Source organism: Coregonus clupeaformis, chromosome 19, assembly GCF_020615455.1.
Source record: "Coregonus clupeaformis isolate EN_2021a chromosome 19, ASM2061545v1, whole genome shotgun sequence".
Lineage (NCBI taxonomy): Eukaryota > Metazoa > Chordata > Actinopteri > Salmoniformes > Salmonidae > Coregonus > Coregonus clupeaformis.
Genome location: NC_059210.1, coordinates 25476111 through 25495049, shown reverse-complemented (window position 1 = coordinate 25495049; position 18939 = coordinate 25476111). Strand labels below are relative to the sequence as shown.

Here is an 18939-nt window from a genome sequence, read left to right as displayed (position 1 = left end):
AACCCCATCGAACACCTTTGGGATGAATTGGAAGGCAGACTGCGAGCCAGGCCTAATCGCTCAACATCAGTGCCCGACCTCACTAATGCTTGTGGCTGAATGGAAGCAAGTCCCTGCAGCAATGTTCCAACATCTAGTGGAAAGCACTCCCAGAGGAGTGGAGGCTGTTATAGCAGCAAAGGGGGGACCAACTCCATATTAATGGCCATGATTTTGGAATGAGATGTTTGACGAGCAGGTGTCCACATACCTTTGGTCATGTAGTGCATCTTGATTACATAAGTATTCAACCCTCTGAGTCAAAACATGTTAGAATAACCTTTGGCAGCGATTACAGCTGAGTCTTTCTGGGTAAGTCTCTAAGAGCTTTCCACACCTGGATTGTGCGACATTTTCCCATTATTATTTTAAACATTTCTTCAATAGGTTGATGATGATTGCTAGTCAATCATTTTCAGATCTTGCCATAGACTTTTAAACAAATTCAAACTGTAACTCGGTCACTCAGGAACATCCACTGTCTTCTTGGTAAGCAACTCCTATGTAGATTTGGCCTTGTGTTTCAGGCTATTCTCCTGCTGAAAGGTGTATTCATCTCCCAGTGTCTGGTGGAAAGCAGACTGAAATAGGTTTGCCTCTAGGATTTTGCCTGTGCTTAGCTCCATTCCGTTTCTTTTTTATCCTGTAAAAATCCTTAACGATTACTAGCATACCCATAACAAGATGCAGCTACCACTATGCTTGAAAATATGGAGAGTGGTACTCAATAGTGTGTTGTATTGGATTTGCCCAAAACATAACACTTCGTATTCAGGACAAAAAGTTAATTGCTTTGACACATTTTTTGCAGTATTACTTCAGTGCCTTGTTGCAAACAGGATGCATGTTTTGGAATATTTATATTCTGTACAGGCTTCCTTCTTTTCAATATGTCAATTACAGTGCCTTGCAAAATGATTCATCCCCCTTGGCGTTTTTCCTATTTTGTTGCATTACAACCTGTAATTTAAAATGGATTTTTATTTGGATTTCATATAATGTACATACACAAAATAGTTCAAATTGGTGAAGTGAAATGAAAAAAATAACTTGTTTCAAAAAATTCTACAAAATAAATAACGGAAAAATGGTGCATGTATATGTATTCACCCCCTTTGCTATGAAGCCCCTAAATAAGATCTGGTGCAACCAATTACCTTCAGAAGTCACATCATTAGTTAAATAAAGTCCACCTGTGTGCAATCTAAGTGTCACATGATCTCAGTATATATACAGTCGTGGTCAAAAGTTGAGAATGACACAAGTATTGGTCTTCACAAAGTTTGCTGCTTCAGTCTTTTTAGATATTTTTGTCAGATGTTACTATGGTATACTGAAGTATAATTACAAGCATTCCATTAGTGTCAAAGGTTTTTATTGACAATTACATTAAGTTTCTGCAAAGAGTCAATATTTGCAGTGTTGACCCTTCTTTTTCAAGACCTCTGCAATCCGCCCTGGCATGCTGTCAATTAACTTCTGGGCCACATCCTGACTGATGGCAGCCCATTCTTGCATAATCAATGCTTGGAGTTTGTCAGAATTTGTGGGTTTTTGTTTGTCCACCCGCCTCTTGAGGATTGACCACAAGTTGTCTCTCGAGTGGCGCAGTGGTCTAAGGCACTGCATCGCAGTGCTAGCTGTGCCACTAGAGATCCTGGTTCGAATCCAGGCTCTGTCGTAGCCGGCCGCGACCGGGAGACCCATGGGGCGGCGCACAATTGGCCCAGTGTCGTCCAGGGTAAGGGAGGGAATGGCCGGCAGGGATGTAGCTCAGTTGGTAGAGCATGGCATTTGCAACGCCAGGGTTGTGGGTTCGATTCCAGTATGAAAATAAATAAATAAATAAAATAAACATGTATGCACTCACTAACTGTAAGTCGCTCTGGATAAGAGCGTCTGCTAAATGACGTAAATGTAAATGTAAGTTCTCAATGACAGAGTGATCTCATGACAGAGTGATCTCCAGCCTTGTCCTTGTCAACACTCTCACATGTGTTAACGAGAGAATCACTGACATGATGTCAGCTGGTCCTTTTGTGGCAGGGCTGAAATGCAGTGGAAATCTTTTTTGGGGGATTAAGTTCATTTTCATGGCAAAGAGGGACTTTGCAATTAATTGCAATTCATCTGATCACTCTTCATAACATTCTGGAGTATATGCAAATTGCCATCATAAAAACTGAGGCAGCAGACTTTGTGAAAATTAATATTTGTGTCATTCTCAAAACTTTTGACCACGACTGTACACCTGTTCTGAAAGGCCCCAGAGTCTGCAACACCACTAAGCAAGGGGCAAAACCAAGCAAGCAGCACCATGAAGACCAAGGAGTTCTCCAAACAGGTCAGGGACAAAGTTGTGGAGAAGTACAGATCAGGGTTGGGTTCCCCAAAAAAATTCTGAAACTTTGAACATCCCACGGAGCACCATTAAATCCATTATTAAAACATTGAAAGAATATGGCACCACAACAAACCTGCCAAGAGAGGGCCGCCCTCCAAAACTCATGGACCAGGCAAGGAGGGCATTAATCAGAGGCAACAAAGAGACCAAAGATAACCCTGAAGGAGCTGCAAAGCTCCACAGCGGAGATTGGAGTATCAGTCCATAGGACCACTTTAAGCCGTACACTCCGCAGAGCTGGGCTTCACGGAAGAGTGGCCAGAAAAAAGCCATTGCTTAAAGAAAAAAATAAGCAAACACGATTGGTGTTCGCCAAAAGGCATGTAGGAGACTCCCGAACATATGGAAGTAGGTACTCTGGTCAGATGAGACTAAAATTGAGCTTTTTGGCCATCAAGGAAAACGCTATGTCTGGTGCAAACCCAACACCTCTCATCACCCCGAGAACACCATCCCCCATGCTGTGGGGATGTTTTTCCATCGACAGGGACTGGGAAACTGGTCAGAATTGAAGGATGGCGCTAAATACAGGGAAATTCTTGAGGGAAACCTGTTTCAGTCTTCCAGAGATTTGAGACTGGGACGGAGGTTCACCTTCCAGCAGGACAATGACCCTAAGCATACTGCTAAAGCAACACTCGGGTGGTTTAAGAGGAAACATTTAAATGTCTTGGAATGGCCTAGTCAAAGCCCGGACCTCAATCCAATTGAGAATCTGTGGTATGACTTAAAGATTGCTGTACACCAGCGGAACCCATCCAACTTGAAGGAGCTGGAGCAGTTTTGCCTTGAAGAATGGGCAAAAATCCCAGTGGCTAGATGTGCCAACCTTATAGAGACATTCCCCTGTAGCTCAGTTGGTAGAGCATGGTGCTTGCAACGCCAGGGTTGTGGGTTCGTTTCCCACGGGGGGCCAGTATGAAAATGTATGCACTCACTAACTGTAAGTCACTCTGGATAAGAGTGTCTGCTAAATGACTGAAATGTTAAAATGTAATACCCCAAGAGACTTGCAGCTGTAATTGCTGCAAAAGGTGGCTCTGCAAAGTATTGACTTTAGGGGGGTGAATAGTTATGCACACTCAAGTTCTGTCTTATTTCTTGTTTGTTTCACAAAAAAATAGAGTTTCATTACATGTGAAACTGCAAATATGATTTTTTACATGTGTCTTGTTTTTTACATGTGATGATGCAATTCCATATGTGAATGTGAGATTTTTGCACGTTTAATTTTTTTACGTTTTAGTTTGATTTATTTTGTTTTATTTATTTGCATCAAAGAAAACAAGTGAAGTGTGCAGGTGTGGTTGGAAGCCCAAGGGCTTATATGAAAACCATGTGATTGTTTTTTCACATTTAAAACTGCACATTCCACGTGAGGTGAAAACATGTTTTTCTTCTCACATGCAAAAAGGTGGTGTTAAAATGTGAACTCAAAATGTCATACATTTGAAAATATGGTTTCATATTAAATTTAAGCTCAACATGTGAAAACAGCTATTTCACATGTGAAAATGTTTTTTTGTTGTTGTAAGTGCAGCCACCCAACCCACTGCCCAGCCACCCAGCCCACTGCCCAGCCACCCAGCCCACTGCCCAGCCACCCAGCCCCCTGCCCAGCCACCCAGCCCCCTGCCCAGCCACCCAGCCCACTGCCCAGCCACCCAGCCCCCTGCCCAGCCACCCAGCCCCCTGCCCAGCCACCAAGCCCCCCTGCCCACAGTGCCCATCCACCCCACTGCCCAGCCAACTGCCCACAGTGCCCATCCACTGCCCAGCCACCCAGCCCACATCCACCCAGCTCACTGCCCAGCCACCCAGCCCACAGTGCCCATCCACCCAGCCCACTGCCCACAGTGCCCATCCACCCAGCCCACTGCCCACAGTGCCCATCCACCCAGCCCACTGCCCAGCCTACTGCCCAGCCACCCAGCCCACAGTGCCCAGGTACCCAGCCCACTGCCCTCTACCACCTTGCCTCTCCCTCAGCACCCTGCCCTGCCCTGTGCCCAGCAGGCAGCAGCTGCTGGAGGCTCCACATGCCTGGTGCCAGACTCGTTAATCCAGGGCATTCTGCCATTCTAACAGATCTGGTTACATATTGCACCCTGTGAAAATACACCGGCACACAAAGACACACAAAAGTAGGTATTAAATCAACAGTTTTTCTCTTTTGTGCATTATCAGCACCTTTCGTGTTGTGTGTGTATTATGATAATGACACCAAAACCAAGATTGCATTACCAAAATAATAGTCACTCACTATCTGCATGTTTGAATAACAAGTGCACTCTGGCTGCTGTCTGTGTGTGTGTGTGTGTGTGTGTGTGTGTGTGTGTGTGTGTGTGTGTGTGTGTGTGTGTGTGTGTGTGTGTGTGTGCGCATGTGTGCGTGTGTGTGTGCTTGGAGGTATGCTTGCCCTGCTTTGTGCTGCTGATGACAGGCATGCAGCCCTGGCCATGAGGTAGTGTAGCTAACTCAGCATTGGGTTACCAGAAAACGAAGAGGCCAATCCTACTGAGTAACCGAGAGACCTGCTCCTTTCAAAGCAATATAAGACCCCAGCTTAACATGCTCCTCTAACTATCAACTCTTTACCCCTCTAACACCGTTCAAAAAACTATCAACCCCTTAATATTTGCACTACCTTCAGATAAAAGACAATCCTGCACACTGACACATAGTGTGTGTGTGTCTGTGCGCATGCTTGTGTTCAAAATATTAAATTGTTACAGTAGAATCCATTGACCTGTCACGTCTACCTACAAGATAGTGCACAGTGAATCAAAGAAGAAGAATCAAATCTCGAAGAAGAATCTGGAATTTAGAACTTCTACTGTACTACCATCTACTGCCTATTTTGAAAACTTTGGAGAAAATCTGTAATAATTTCCTATTTGCCCCCCCACTCCGTCCCACCTCCAGACAAAACCTTCCAAAACTGGAGAAGAAAACGTGGCTCGTGAATTACATAACATGTGACCACTCTTGGATTCAACATCTGTTATGCTCAAGAGTAGTCTCAGTAATCTCAAGAGTTCCAGTGTGTTCTGCTTTAGTGTACTTGACATTGACACAACAATATAGAGTAGTAGTGTGGAATGCAGATATATTGCAGACAGTCAGGTACCCAGGCCAGGAGAAGCCATCGTCATTATGCAAAGAGCAGGGAGTTGAAGAAAGACAAAAATACATGCGGACAACTAAGAAACAATATTTATAGCTGTAGTGTCTGGGACCTTAAAATGATCCAATGCAACAGTATCATCCAAATCCAAACAAGCATGGCCCTTTGTGAGTTTGTTTCTTCGTGGGTGTGCATGCGTACAAGTGTCTATTCCGGTCTGTTCATAGCCTAACAGCAAATATTTAAAGATATTGTACTAAGGAGAAGTAGAGAACAGTCTGCTACACTCTCATTGAATAGCATATACAGTATTCCCCCTCATAACAAATACCTTAATACTAAAGTGACACTCTACTAGAGTAAAGGTTTTAAACATCATTCCACATAGCAGTGGAAGTGTTTAGTAGTGTGTGAGAGGTATGTACAGTGTAAAGGACTGACTGAAAAATGAGAAATGTGAAACAGAGGTTGATGGGAGATTCCTGCAGCAGCTTCTCCCTCCAGACCAGAGCAATGTAGTAGTGTGTAAAACATAACACTGATGCCCTTCACCGCACCATGGTGCACCCTCAGGTTGAGAACTAAATATATGACCATCCTTCTCCCTCTCCTTCTGATAGGGGGAGGGCCGTAGGGCAAGCATGCCTCCACATTCCTCAAGGAGCCTGGTTTGTCGGTTTCGGTGTTTCAGCGTGTGGTTTCTTGTTCTGGGTGCATGTGTGAGTGTCTGGCACAAACTGAACTGCTTATTCTAAAGACACGTACTGAATGACTGACAACGTAATACCTTTGAACTCAAGAATCCCATACTACAGTGTGTGACGTTGTTGGAGAGAACCTTGACCCTTACTGTCACTGGGATGTCCTGTCCTGTCTCGTACGCAGACAGGGTAGATAAGTGTGACAGATTTCTGTGTATAAGTATGTCAGAGCAAAGTTCTGTGTCTCACCTTTGCTCGATTTCCCAACATGCACCTTGACTGGCAGCTCCTTGCATGAGAGAGATGGCATGTGGGGCATGGGTTCTGGAACAATCCCCTCGTCCCCTCGCCCTGCACCGTCCCCTCGCCCTGCCCCGTCCTCTCGGAGCGTTGTCTGTGAAACAGGGGTCAAAGGTCAGGTTAAGTAATCAGAGGTTAATATCATGGTCAGAAGCAGTTAGAAGGTTACGGATCTGTAATCTTTCAGCACCTTGACTGCCTTTCAGACTGTCCTACACATTGACTGTCACACATTCAGCTTCCTCATCTATCATGACTCAAAGAGGTAAGAAACAGGATCACACATACATTTTTCAAAATCACTGAATTCATTTGAAAATGACCTCAGATGCCCTCATAGGGGTCATTTTCTCAGGACCTTTTCTTCATCTCTTTTTAACTAAAGAACATAGAAAATCACTGTTTTCACATAGACAATGGTATGGTGCTGGAGATACTGAATATGAGGTTAAAAAGTGATTAAGTGCCCCTTTAAGTGATGGAAAGCTGTCATTAGTAAAAGGTTCCCACAAATATGACAGCTGGTCTTTCACAAAATTGTTTAGCTCTTTCGCAGTAGCCTATATTGTCTTAAGAGTTATACGTTATGACCATTGACAGTGGGCATTGACACACTAAGCAGCACACTTGCTCTGTGATTAGGTACCTTGTCAAGAAGACAGCTAGGTGACAGTAATAGCCACTGTTACTCTGAACACTTGTCTGTACAACTAACCACTTTCCTGGAAAGGTGAGCCATTTGAAAAAGGACTGTTGTTAGGTGGTCTACTCTTATATTATTTCAGGACAATTTATCCTGCTTGTCTTTACTTTTATATGCACAGTAATCTTATTGCTTCAGTAATTATTTACATGTACCGGTAAAATTTAATTTCTAGAGTTGTGCAGTCCAAATTGATTGGTCACGGGAATGGCTTGATTCCAACCAAATGTGTATACAGTTGTGTCTTTCTTTCCTTTTTGAAGCCCTTTCAGTGGTGAGGCTGATGTGTTTAACAGCAGAGGTCATGCAGCACACATGCTCATCCAAGCAGCAACAGAAACACACACAGACAAGCTCTGAAACCAATTAAGTGTGCTTTACAGTGTGCTACTGCCACATCCACATCGACTCCTGCCAAATCTTCTACTTTTCTCGGGGAAAATGGGAAATCCTGCTGCTAGGAGAAATGCTAGCTGCCTGAGCTGGGTTTAGAACTGAAATGGGCATGGCAGTGGCAAAGGTCCTGGCAGATAACATACTGAAACACCGCTAAGGAGTTCCTCCTGCCTTTTTTCCTGAAGGCTTAAACCCAAAATAAAGCAGTAAATGATGTGTGACATTTTTAATTTACTTTTTTCTCATCACTCATTACCATAAGTTTAGAATTTACTGTATGATTAATATGTGAGTGTGGTTTATGTTTCATGTCTGATCGGGTTAGGGTGATCGTAAAGGCTTCTTCTTTGAACAGTCAGAGAGAGCAGCAATCAGAGCTTCCTGGTGATTCACTGGAGGGTTAAGTCTCTCTCACACAGGATTGATTTCAGCATTGAGAAATGTGCTGGCCTGCACTTAACGGAGGCCAAGACCAAAACAACACTAAATACAACCAACCGCTTTCCTTTGAGCAGGCAGGGTACTTTCCCCTCAGACACAAGTTTGAACAGCCCTGTGTGTGTGTGCTGTGTGTCTCAGATTCAACACAATGACAAACAGGCCTTCGTAGAGATCCTCTCTTTGCCTAAGAATAGAAAAAAGTCAACCTGTGTGCCAATGTGTTCAAATCCAACTGATGGTTTACGGTACATTTTTCATTTGTAACATTATATCCGGCCTTTTAAGTGTTCTTGACTCTCTTTCTCTGTCAAACACACACGCCAGTGCATACACACATACACGCACACACACACACACACACACAAGGGTAATGACATTTTCAGATGTATCTAGAGGTTGTTTTTTGTAAATAATAATATTCCTGATGTTCAACAAAAGCCCCTTAAACTGTCGTAACATCATTCATAATGTTTTGCAATACATCTTAAAAGCAAAGAAAGCTGTATATTTAGTTAACAAGGAAGACGTGGTTTCCCATTCCCACATTGCTGTGTTGACATCCGGTTCTCCAGAGAAATAAAAGTCATGCTGAATCTACAGACAGACATTGTGAGTGAATGTTCAGGACTCAGGAGGAACACCAATGGTTGGGGACAACAGACAGACATGCCCCTGGGGGACCAGTGAAAAACATGTTTGTTTATTTTTTTTTATTTTTTTTTCCTTTATTTAACCAGGTAAGCCAGTTGAGAACAAGTTCTCATTTACAACTGCGACCTGGCCAAGATAAAGCAAAGCAGTGCGAAAAAACAACAACACAGAGTTACATATGGGGTAAAACAAAACATAAAGTCAAAAATACAACAGAAAATATATATACAGTGTGTGCGAATAGTCAATTAGGTAAGGCAATAAATAAGCCATAGTGCAAAATAGTGTTGGGAGTTGTTGAATGCACTAGCATTCACCAACTCTTTTGCTTATTAGGTATCCTAGAACTTTGTGTTTTGGATATTTTCTCAAACTTGGCAGTGGCACAAGACCATTCAGATATCTAGCCATCAAGTAAGTGACAACAGGGACAATATATGACCTACCTTATGACAACATGGACACCCGGCCTGACAGGAGTTGAGGGTGGGCGCAGTGATGTAGGTAGGGATGCTAGTGGCGGGAGACAGGGTGGCCAGCGAGCCAGTCCCGCTGCAGCCTCCAGTGCCGGCCTGCTGCTCTCCACAGGTGACCTGCAGGATCTCTTGGATCTGGGTCAGCTCCTGTCTTAGCACCTGTTTCTGGTGAAAGCTGAAAGCCGGGTGATTGGATGCCATGGTGAAGAGGAGAAGGAACTGCTCCCCCGTTCGTCCATCGTTGAGCTGCAGGCCATAGTTGTTGATGATGCTGTCGATGTGCGTGAGCGTTCGGAAGAGAACACCCGCCGCCTCTCGGTTGTCGGAGCTGAGAAGTGCGAGGGAGATGAGCAGCTTGCTCCTCACGACGTCGTCCGTGATGTTGGTAAGATTCGAGAGGTCAGCAGGGTTGTTGGCTTTGATCTCGGCGTCCCTGAGGGAGTGATAGTCTTTGCGGGCTAAGTCTTCCAAGCAAGACCCGAGGAAGCGTAGTTCGATTGGAACACAGAGGTCCAAAAGCCCACAAAGGAACTCAGCTCTCTGGGCCGAATTCAATATCGAGAACCAGTGGTAGACCCCTTCCCTTTGAACGGAACATCGATTTTCAACCATTTTAATAGCGACTCACAAATTTAAACATGGATTATTTTGTTGATAGTAATTAGGCCTAAAAATAATAAGATGGCAAGACTAAAATGAGTCAGCCAAAACTCCATCTAGGCCTACTACAATAAACTTGAAACAAAGAGTGCAGCAATTCCGGTGCCGGAACAGTTACTTTGTGAACGTTCACCTGGCGCTGGTTATTATTTTGACAATAATCGTATTCAATGTATCCAGGACCACTTGAGTTTTCGGAAACATAAGTTAGGCCTATCGCACGCCCAATTTATTTGTTTACAGGCCAGTCGCAACATTGTTGAAATATGTATTCAAAACGTTATTCACGTGAAAGTCTATAAACAAAAGCATGAGTCTGGGTTTACTATATTGCAAGGCTCAGCGTAGTGACAACTCCCCAGTCATCCAGGCTTTCTCCGCCAGCCCTCCGAGGTCCCCACGTCAATGGATTATGGAACAGAGCATGCACATTCCTCCATAAAGTAGATTGAAATGAAAAATACCATATAAGTATTACACACAGAGATACTTTACTTCCAGTGTCATTGGCGCCACTCTCTGATTTCCCCCTGTAAGACAATACTTTTCGATGGGAATCCGCATTGCATTCGTTGAACTTCTGAGAGCGTCCGCCAACAAACAAGACCATAAACTGCAGCCAACAACCTTAGTGTTAAAGTTTAAACGCAAACTATTTAGTTAAATCCTATTGGTCGTAAGCATAACCAGTGGCGCATCCAGATTTGTTCCAGACAAATAAAGGTTATGATGATCATTTCGGTAAACAGTCCGTAACTTTTTCGAAATGCAATTCAAGTAATACGCACCCTCCCTTTCATTCGGTCATAACCCTGAAATCAAGAAAAACAGCTGTGTGATACATTATCCCAACCTCTGCCAGATAAGCCCATTAACTGAAAATTCTCCACTTCGATTGGGTGTACATCTTGTCAGTAACCCCAGCTGCTGGTGTGATTGGTCAGAAAAGTATCTGCACTACACATCTTTTTCATATGCGCTCAAACATACACCTCTCCGATTTGGTCAACGCGGTACTGTACTTTTTAAATAGCGAGTCACCCTCTAAAGTGTATGAGTTGAGGAAGTGTATCGTTTTAAAGACAGACGCATATGGCATCTTTTGTCATCAAATGTTTTTTCAAACTAATATTAGTGTAAGACGAGCAGCAGAATAGAGAGAGCAGAACAGTTATGAAGTCATTTCCATAACGTCACTCTGGCTGTGTGCATTGTTTGGTCCATGGCCTTTATTTTACAGAAGATCTGAACTGTAGCTTTTTCTGACTATGGCCTAAAAAAAAGTACTGACATCTTTAGAAATATACTACATGACCAAATGTATGTGGACACTTGCTCGTAGAACACCTCATTCCAAAATAATGGCCATTAATATGGAGTTGGTCTCCCATTTGCTGCTATAACAGCCTCCACTCTTCTGGGAAGGCTTTCCATTACATGTTGGAACATTGCTGCGGGGACGTGCTTCCATTCAGCCCCAAGAGCATTAGTGAGGTCGGGCACTGATGTTGGGCGATTAGGCCTGGTTCGCAGTCTGCATTCCAATTCATCCCAAAGGTGATGGGGTTGAGGTCAGGGCTCTGTGCAGGCCAGTCAAGTTCTTCCACACTGATTTCGACAAACCATTTCTGTATGGACCTCGCTTTCCCCAAACTGTTGCCACAAAGTTGGAAGCACAGAATTGTCTAGTATGTCATTGTATGCTGTAGCGTTAATATTTCCATTCCCTGGAACTAAGGGGCCTAGCCCGAACCATGAAAAACAGCCCCAGACCATTATTCCTCCTCCACCAAACTTTACAGTTGGCAATATGCATTGGGACAGGTAGTGTGGTCCTGGCATCCGCCAAACCCAGATTAGTCCGTAGGATTGCCAGAGGGTGAAGCGTGATTAACCACTGCTCCAGAGTCCAATGGCGGCGAGCTTTACACCACTCCAGGCGATGCTTGGCATTGCGCATGGTGATCTTAGGCTTGTGTGCGGCTGCTCGGCCATGGAAAACCATTTCATGAAGCTCCCAACAAATAGTTATTGTGCTGATATCGCTTTCAGAGGCAGTGTGGAACTCGGTAGTGAGTCTTGCAACCGAGGACAGACGATTTTTACGCGTTACGCGTTTCAGTACTCAGCGGTCACGTTCTGTGAGGTTGTGTGGCCTACCACTTCGCGGCTGAGCCATTGTTGCTCCTAGACGTTTCCACTTCACAATAACAGCACTTACAGTTTGCCCGGGACAGCTCTAGAAGGGCAGAAATTTTACGAACTGACTTGTTGGAAAGGTGGTATATAATATAATATAATAATAATATAATATATAATATAATATAATATATAATATAATATAATATAATATATAATATAATATAATATATAATATGCCATTTAGCAGACGCTTTTATCCAAAGCGACTTACAGTCATGCGTGCATACATTTTTTTTTTTTGTGTATGGGTGGTCCCGGGGATCGAACCCACTACCTTGGCGTTACAAGCGCCGTGCTCTACCAGCTGAGCTACAGAGGACCACGTATCCTATGACGGTGCCACGTTGAAAGTCACTGAGCTCTTCAGTAAGGCCATTCTACTGCCAATGTTTGTCTATGGAGATTGCATGGCGGTGTGCTCGCTTTTATACACCTGTCAGCAACGGTTGAGGCTGAAATAGCCGAATCCACTAATTTGAAGGGGTGTCCACATACTTTTGTATATATAGTGTATATTATTGCAAACATATTTCTAATGTGTGCAATGCATTCATATATTGTTAAAAGATGCACTTGTTTGACATTTGAGTATTCTCTAATGGAATGTCTTTCCTTGACCACATAGCAGATTGACATTTATTGTCATGAGTCCTGTCCTGAAGGCAGGACTGGCCCACTGGGCAAAAACTTATTGAATCGACATTGTTTCCACGTCATTTTAACCCAAAATCAATGTGATGATGTTGAATCAACTGGAAAACTCATTGGATTTACAACCCGTCATCATCGTAAGGGCATTTAGTCTTTTTTTCATCTAACTTTTAACCTAAATCCAATGACATGGTGAAATTTTTTGTTGATTTCACGTTGAATTCACAATTATTGAAAACAACGCAATGTAAATCAAAACTAGAAGTTGAACAGTTGACAGTACAGGTGCATCAAAGATGGGACCGAGAGACTGAAAAACAGCTTCTATCTAAATAGTCACCACTAGCCGGCCTCCGCCCAGTACCCTGCCCTGAACTTTAGTCATGGTTACTAGCCGGCTACCACCCGGTACTCAACCCTGCACCTTAGAAACTGCTACCCTATTTACATAGTCATTGAACACTGGTCACTGTTTTACCCACTTCATATGTATATACTGTATCCTAGTGAAGACTCATCCTATATAACTACTGCTGTACAAATGTTTTCTATTCATATACTATCCATAATGTCTATACACACCATTATATACATATACAATGCATTCAGAAAGTATTCAGAGTTTACGGTCTAACCAGACACCTAGGTATTTGTAGTTGTCCACATATTCTAAGTCAGACCCGCCGAGAGTAGTGATTCTAGTCGGGCGGGCGGGTGCAAGCAGCGTTCGATTGAAGAGCATGCATTTAGTTTTACTAGCGTTTAAGAGCAGTTGGAGGCCACGGAAGGAGTGTTGTATGGCATTGAAGCTCGTTTGGAGGTTTGTAAACACAGTGTCCAATGAAGGGCCAGATGTATACAAAATGGTGTCGTCTGCGTAGAGGTGGATCTGAGAGTCACCAGCAGCAAGAGCGACATCATTGATATACACAGAGAATAGAGTCGGCCCGAGAATTGAACCCTGTGGCACCCCCATAGAGACTGCCAGAGGTCCAGACAACAGGCCCTCTGATTTGACACATTGAACTCTATCTGAGAAGTAGTTGGTGAACCAGGCGAGGCAGTCATTTGAGAAACCAAGGCTATTTAGTCTGCCAATAAGAATGCGGTGATTGACAGAGTCAAATGCCTTGGCCAGGTCGATGAAGACGGCTGCACAGTACTGTCTTTTATCGATCGCGGTTATTATATCGTTTAGGACCTTGAGCGTGGCTGAGGTGCACCCATGACCAGCTCGGAAACCAGATTGCATAGCGGAGAAGGTACGGTGGGATTCGAAATGGTCGGTGATCTTTTTGTTAACTTGGCTTTCAAATACTTTCGAAAGGCAGGGCAGGATGGATAAAGGTCTGTAACAGTTTGGATCTAGAGTGTCACCCCCTTTGAAGAGGGGGATGACCGCGGCAGCTTTCCAATCTCTGGGGATCTCAGACGATACGAAAGAGAGGTTGAACAGGCTAGTAATAGGGGTTGCGACAATTCTGGCAGCTAATTTTAGAAAGAAAGAGTCCAGATTGTCTAGCCCAGCTGATTTGTAGGTGTCCAGATTTAGCAGCTCTTTCAGGACATCAGCTATCTGAATTTGGATGAAGGAGAAGCGGGAGGGGCATGGGCAAGTTGCAGCGGAGGGTGCAGAGCTGGTGGCCGGGGTAGGGGTAGCCAGGTGGAAAGCATGGCCAGCCGTAGCAAAATGCTTATTGAAATTCTCTATTATCGTAGATTTATCGGTGGTGACAGTGTTTCCTAGCCTCAGTGCAGTGGGTAGCTGGGAGGAGGTGCTCTTATTCTCCATGGACTTTACAGTGTCCCAAACCTTTTTGGAGTTAGTGCTACAGGATGCACATTTCTGTTTGAAAAAGCTAGCCTTTGCTTTCCTAACTGCTTGTGTATATTGGTTCCTGACTTCCCTGAAAAGTTGCATATCGCGGGGGCTGTTCGATGCTAATGCAGTACGCCACAGGATGTTTTTGTGCTGGTCAAGGGAAGTCAAGTCTGGGGTAAACCAGGGGCTATATCTGTTCTTAGTTCTGTTCTTAGTTGATGGAGAGGAAAGCACTTTTGAAGAACATCCAGGCATCCTCTACTGATGGAATGAGGTCAATATCCATCCAGGATACCCGGGCCAGGTCAATTAGAAAGGCCTGCTCACTGAAGTGTTTTAGGGAGCGTTTGACAGTGATGAGGGGTGGTCGTTTGACCGCGGACCCATTACGGACGCAGGCAATGAGGCAGTGATCGTTGAGATCCTGGTTGAAGACAGCGAAGGTGTATTTAGAGGGTAAATTAGTCAGGATGATATCTATGAGGGTGCCCATGTTTACGGATTTAGGGTTGTACCTGGTAGGTTCCTTGATGATTTGTGTGAGATTGAGGGCATCTAGTTTAGATTGTAGGACGGCCGGGGTGTTAAGCATATCCCAGTTTAGGTCGCCAAGCAGTACGAACTCTGAGGATAGATGGGGGGCAAGCAATTCACATATGGTGTCCAGGGCACAACTGGGGGCTGAGGGGAGTCTGTAGCAAGCGGCAACAGTGAGAGACTTATTTCTGGAAAGGTGGATTTTTAGAAGTAGAAGCTCAAACTGTTTGGGCACAGACCTGGATAGTATGATAGAGCTCTGCAGGCTATATCTACAGTAGATTGCAACTCCGCCTCCTTTGGCAGTTCTATCTAGACGGAAAATGTTGTAGTTCGGAATGGACATTTCTGAATTTTTGGTGGCCTTCCTAAGCCAAGATTCAGACACTACTAGAACATCAGGGTTGGCAGAGTGCGCTAACGTAGTGAATAACTCAAACTTAGGGAGGAGACTTCTGATGTTAACATGCAAGAAACCAAGGCTTTTAAGGTTACAGAAGTCAACAAATGATAGCGCCTGGGGGGTAGGAGTGATACTGGGGGCTACAGGGCCTGGGTTAACCTCTACATCACCAGAGGAACAGAGTAGGAATGGAATAAGGATATACCTAAAGGCTTTAAGAACTGGTCTTCTAGTGCGTTGGGTACAGAGAAGAGGGGCAGATTTCCGGGCATTGTAGAATTGATTCAGGGCATTATGTACAGACAAGGATATGGAAGGATATGAGTACAGTGGAGGTACACCTAAGCATTGGGTAACTATGAAAGAGATAGCATCACTGGAGGTACCGATTGAGCCGGTCTCCGCATGTATGGGGGTGGGACAAAGGTGCTCTCTGAGGGTGGTTGAGCTGAACTTGGAGCTCTACAGTGAAATTGTATAATAAGAACTAACCCAAACAGCAAATGGCTAGGCATATTGACATGGGAAAGAGGCATAACGCAATTATTCGAGAGGGCTAAGACAACAACTGGTAATGGCGATGAAAGTTTGGGCTGAGGCTAAACAGATAAACAGGATGGGGTACAGTGTAAAGTAACAGTCCAACAGGCATTAGCTGTGTAGCTGAGTGATCATAAGGTCCAGTGAACAGCACTAAGTAAGTCCGGGAGCAGATTGTAGGCTGCTAAAGCACAGGCGAGCAGGAGGCACGGCTGTTGATTGCGCGTGCTAGCGGGCCGGGGCTAGCAGATGGATCTTCGTGGTCGCCGCAACGGGAAGCCTGTTGAAACCACATCAGACGATTACGTCGGCAGACCAGTCGTGATGGATCGGTGAGGCTCTGTGTCAACACCAGGAGGTCTCGTCCGGTTGACAGAGAGGTAGATAGCCGGGAGATGGGCCTGGCTCGAGGCTAGCTCAAGGCTAACTGGGGCTAGCTTCGGACAGTGGTGATTAGCCAACAACAACAACAGCCATTTGAGTGCAGCTAGATAGTTGCGATGATCCGGTGTTAAGGTCCAGTGATTCAGGCAGAAAATCCGATATGCTCTGGCTCGATAGCGCGATGTGCAGACTGGCCGATAATTGCCCAGGCTAGAGCTGGCTGGTAGGTAGTGCAGGCCACAGACAATGGTGAAGCCCACTAACGGTGGCTAATAGCAAGTAGCTAGTTAGCTGGCTAGCTGGCTAGTTTCAGCCAGAGGTTCTGGATAAAAATAAATAATATAATCTGTTCCACATTGGGTGAGGCGGGTTGAAGGAAAGTATATTTAGTTAACAGATGGAAAGTGAGATTGAGAAATATATTGTGTGTAGATTGATGAGGAAAAACATTTATTTAATCAATTTTAGAATAAGGCTGTAAAATAACAAAATGTGGAAAAGAGGAAGGGGTCTGAATACTTTCCAAATGCACTGTATTTATATTCAGGACTCTGACATTGCTCGCTTTAATATTTCTATATTTCTTAATTCCTTAGCCTACTTTTTATTTTTTGGATTTGCGTGTATTGTTATTACTGCACTGTTGGAGCTAGGAACATAAGCATTTCGCTACAACCGCGATAACATCTGAAAAATATGTGTATGGGACCAATCAAATTTGATTTGATTTAAACTTACGTCTGTGCCCAGTGGGGAGTGATTTCCTCTTAGTTAGGTAAGCTGCAAAGTCTAAATTGGCTATATTGTAAAAATGCATTAAAACAAACATTAATTTAAGGTTGGGATTAGGCATTAGGTTTAGCAGTGTGGTTAAGGTTAAGGTTAGGGTTAACAGTGTGGTTAGGGTTAAATTTAATGGTTAAGGTTAGGGTTAGATTTAAAAATGTTATGACTTTGTGGCTGTGCCAGCTAGTGACCACTCTGCAGAGCTGCCTCCAGAACAAGATTCACAACTAAAAACCCTAAGCTGCTACCTCATACAGGCTGTAATCATAAACATTAAGGGCTATTTGCATATGGTAATCTTGAATTTCACCTAATGAGAATTTGAAGTTTTCTGAGCTTGTCATAAGGCCTTTTCCCCTCTTATACATGACCATGCACTTTCCATAAACGACCAGTAGATGTCACCATTAGTTAATGCTTTGTTGCACTGTAGTCCAAAAGCCTGATTGGTCAGCACACACACACACACACACACACACTCTGGTTAATAAAAAAGTATTCCCAAATATTGCGTTTTCAAAATGATGAGCACATCACACAAGGCTTTTCCAACTCCATTATACTCCTAATTCCAAATGTTATAATATGAAAGCACTACATATTATTAAAGTTAATAGACTGAATAAAACTATGGAAGTAAATGCAAAAAAGGCCTCCAAAAGTACAAGGTCTGCATAACTGTTATGATATGATATGATATGTGGGAAGTGTAAATTGTGACTGTGTATTAACAATACCAGAGGTCACATATCAGTGCACTCTAATGACCAGTAGATAGAGCAGCACAACCCATCTCCCCTGATCGATCATGCTGATTCTGTTCGGCTGCCAACCCTCTAGTATCCGAATTCCAACACACATTCACTTAGATCAGACACATTCACAAATATACATTTATTTGTTTGGTTACAACTAAGATGTGCACTTGATGATCCTTTTAAACAGATGGCAGGTCAAGAGAGTAGGTTTCTGTTTAATGCTGGTCTATATCTCCTTGCTGTTATTTCACTTGACAACAACACAGGAAAACCCTTCTTTGCTGTTGAATGTTTTTGTAAAGCTCCACAGATACGTTTCAGAGAGGATCCATTATATAATGTTTGGTGATGATGATGATGATGATGAGTATGAATCAGCGTGGCCTGTTTTCCCTAACATGGATGGTGACTGTCATTCTGTCATTGAGAGTAGCTATCAGCTGTGTGGCCACCCGGGGATCCCCTTGGGGATTAATAAAGTTGTATTGTATTGTATGCTTTTGACAAATCGCTCAAATTCCTTCACAGCCCCATGGCAGGCACACACACACATTTGGCATCTGTTAACCCGATTTGGCGTACTGCACAACAGAAAGTACTTGACAATAACTTTGAGTGCTGGATTGTAACTTGAGTGTATTTGTGTTTCAGGGCTCCAAGGACAAAGGTGTTGGGACATAAGGATTCCAATGGGCCCTAGAAGCCATTGTGAGATGATATCTGCCCTTATCCTAACCCTAAACTTAACCTTTACCCTAACCCTAACCTTAATCCTTACCCTTATTCTAAACCAAACCCTAACCGTAACCTTAGCAAGCAGTTGCTTATCAACAGATAGTTTGTTGATAGTATGACCATCTGCAGAGCATCTACAGATGGACTTTCTGGACTATCCAAATACAGTGTGATCGAGTCACCCAATGAAAAGGAGAAGCGGAGATAGAAGGTGAGATAGAGA

The 18939-nt window shown here is 43.8% G+C and overlaps 1 protein-coding gene across 2 annotated transcripts in view; it reads right to left on the bottom strand.

The window, feature by feature from the left end:
* Nucleotides 1–10691, bottom strand: part of zcchc14 (zinc finger, CCHC domain containing 14) — a 31838-nt gene extending 21147 nt beyond the window's left edge. For both annotated transcript variants that reach the window (XM_041837205.1, XM_041837206.1), the window contains exons 1-2: nt 9209–10691; nt 6521–6665 (exon numbers count right to left, since the gene is read on the bottom strand). In XM_041837205.1, coding sequence (XP_041693139.1) covers nt 6521–6665; nt 9209–9850 — 787 coding nt within the window. In that variant the 5' untranslated portion in view covers nt 9851–10691. The remainder of the gene's footprint in view (nt 1–6520; nt 6666–9208) is intronic.
* Between the last annotated feature and the right edge of the window lie 8248 nt (nt 10692–18939).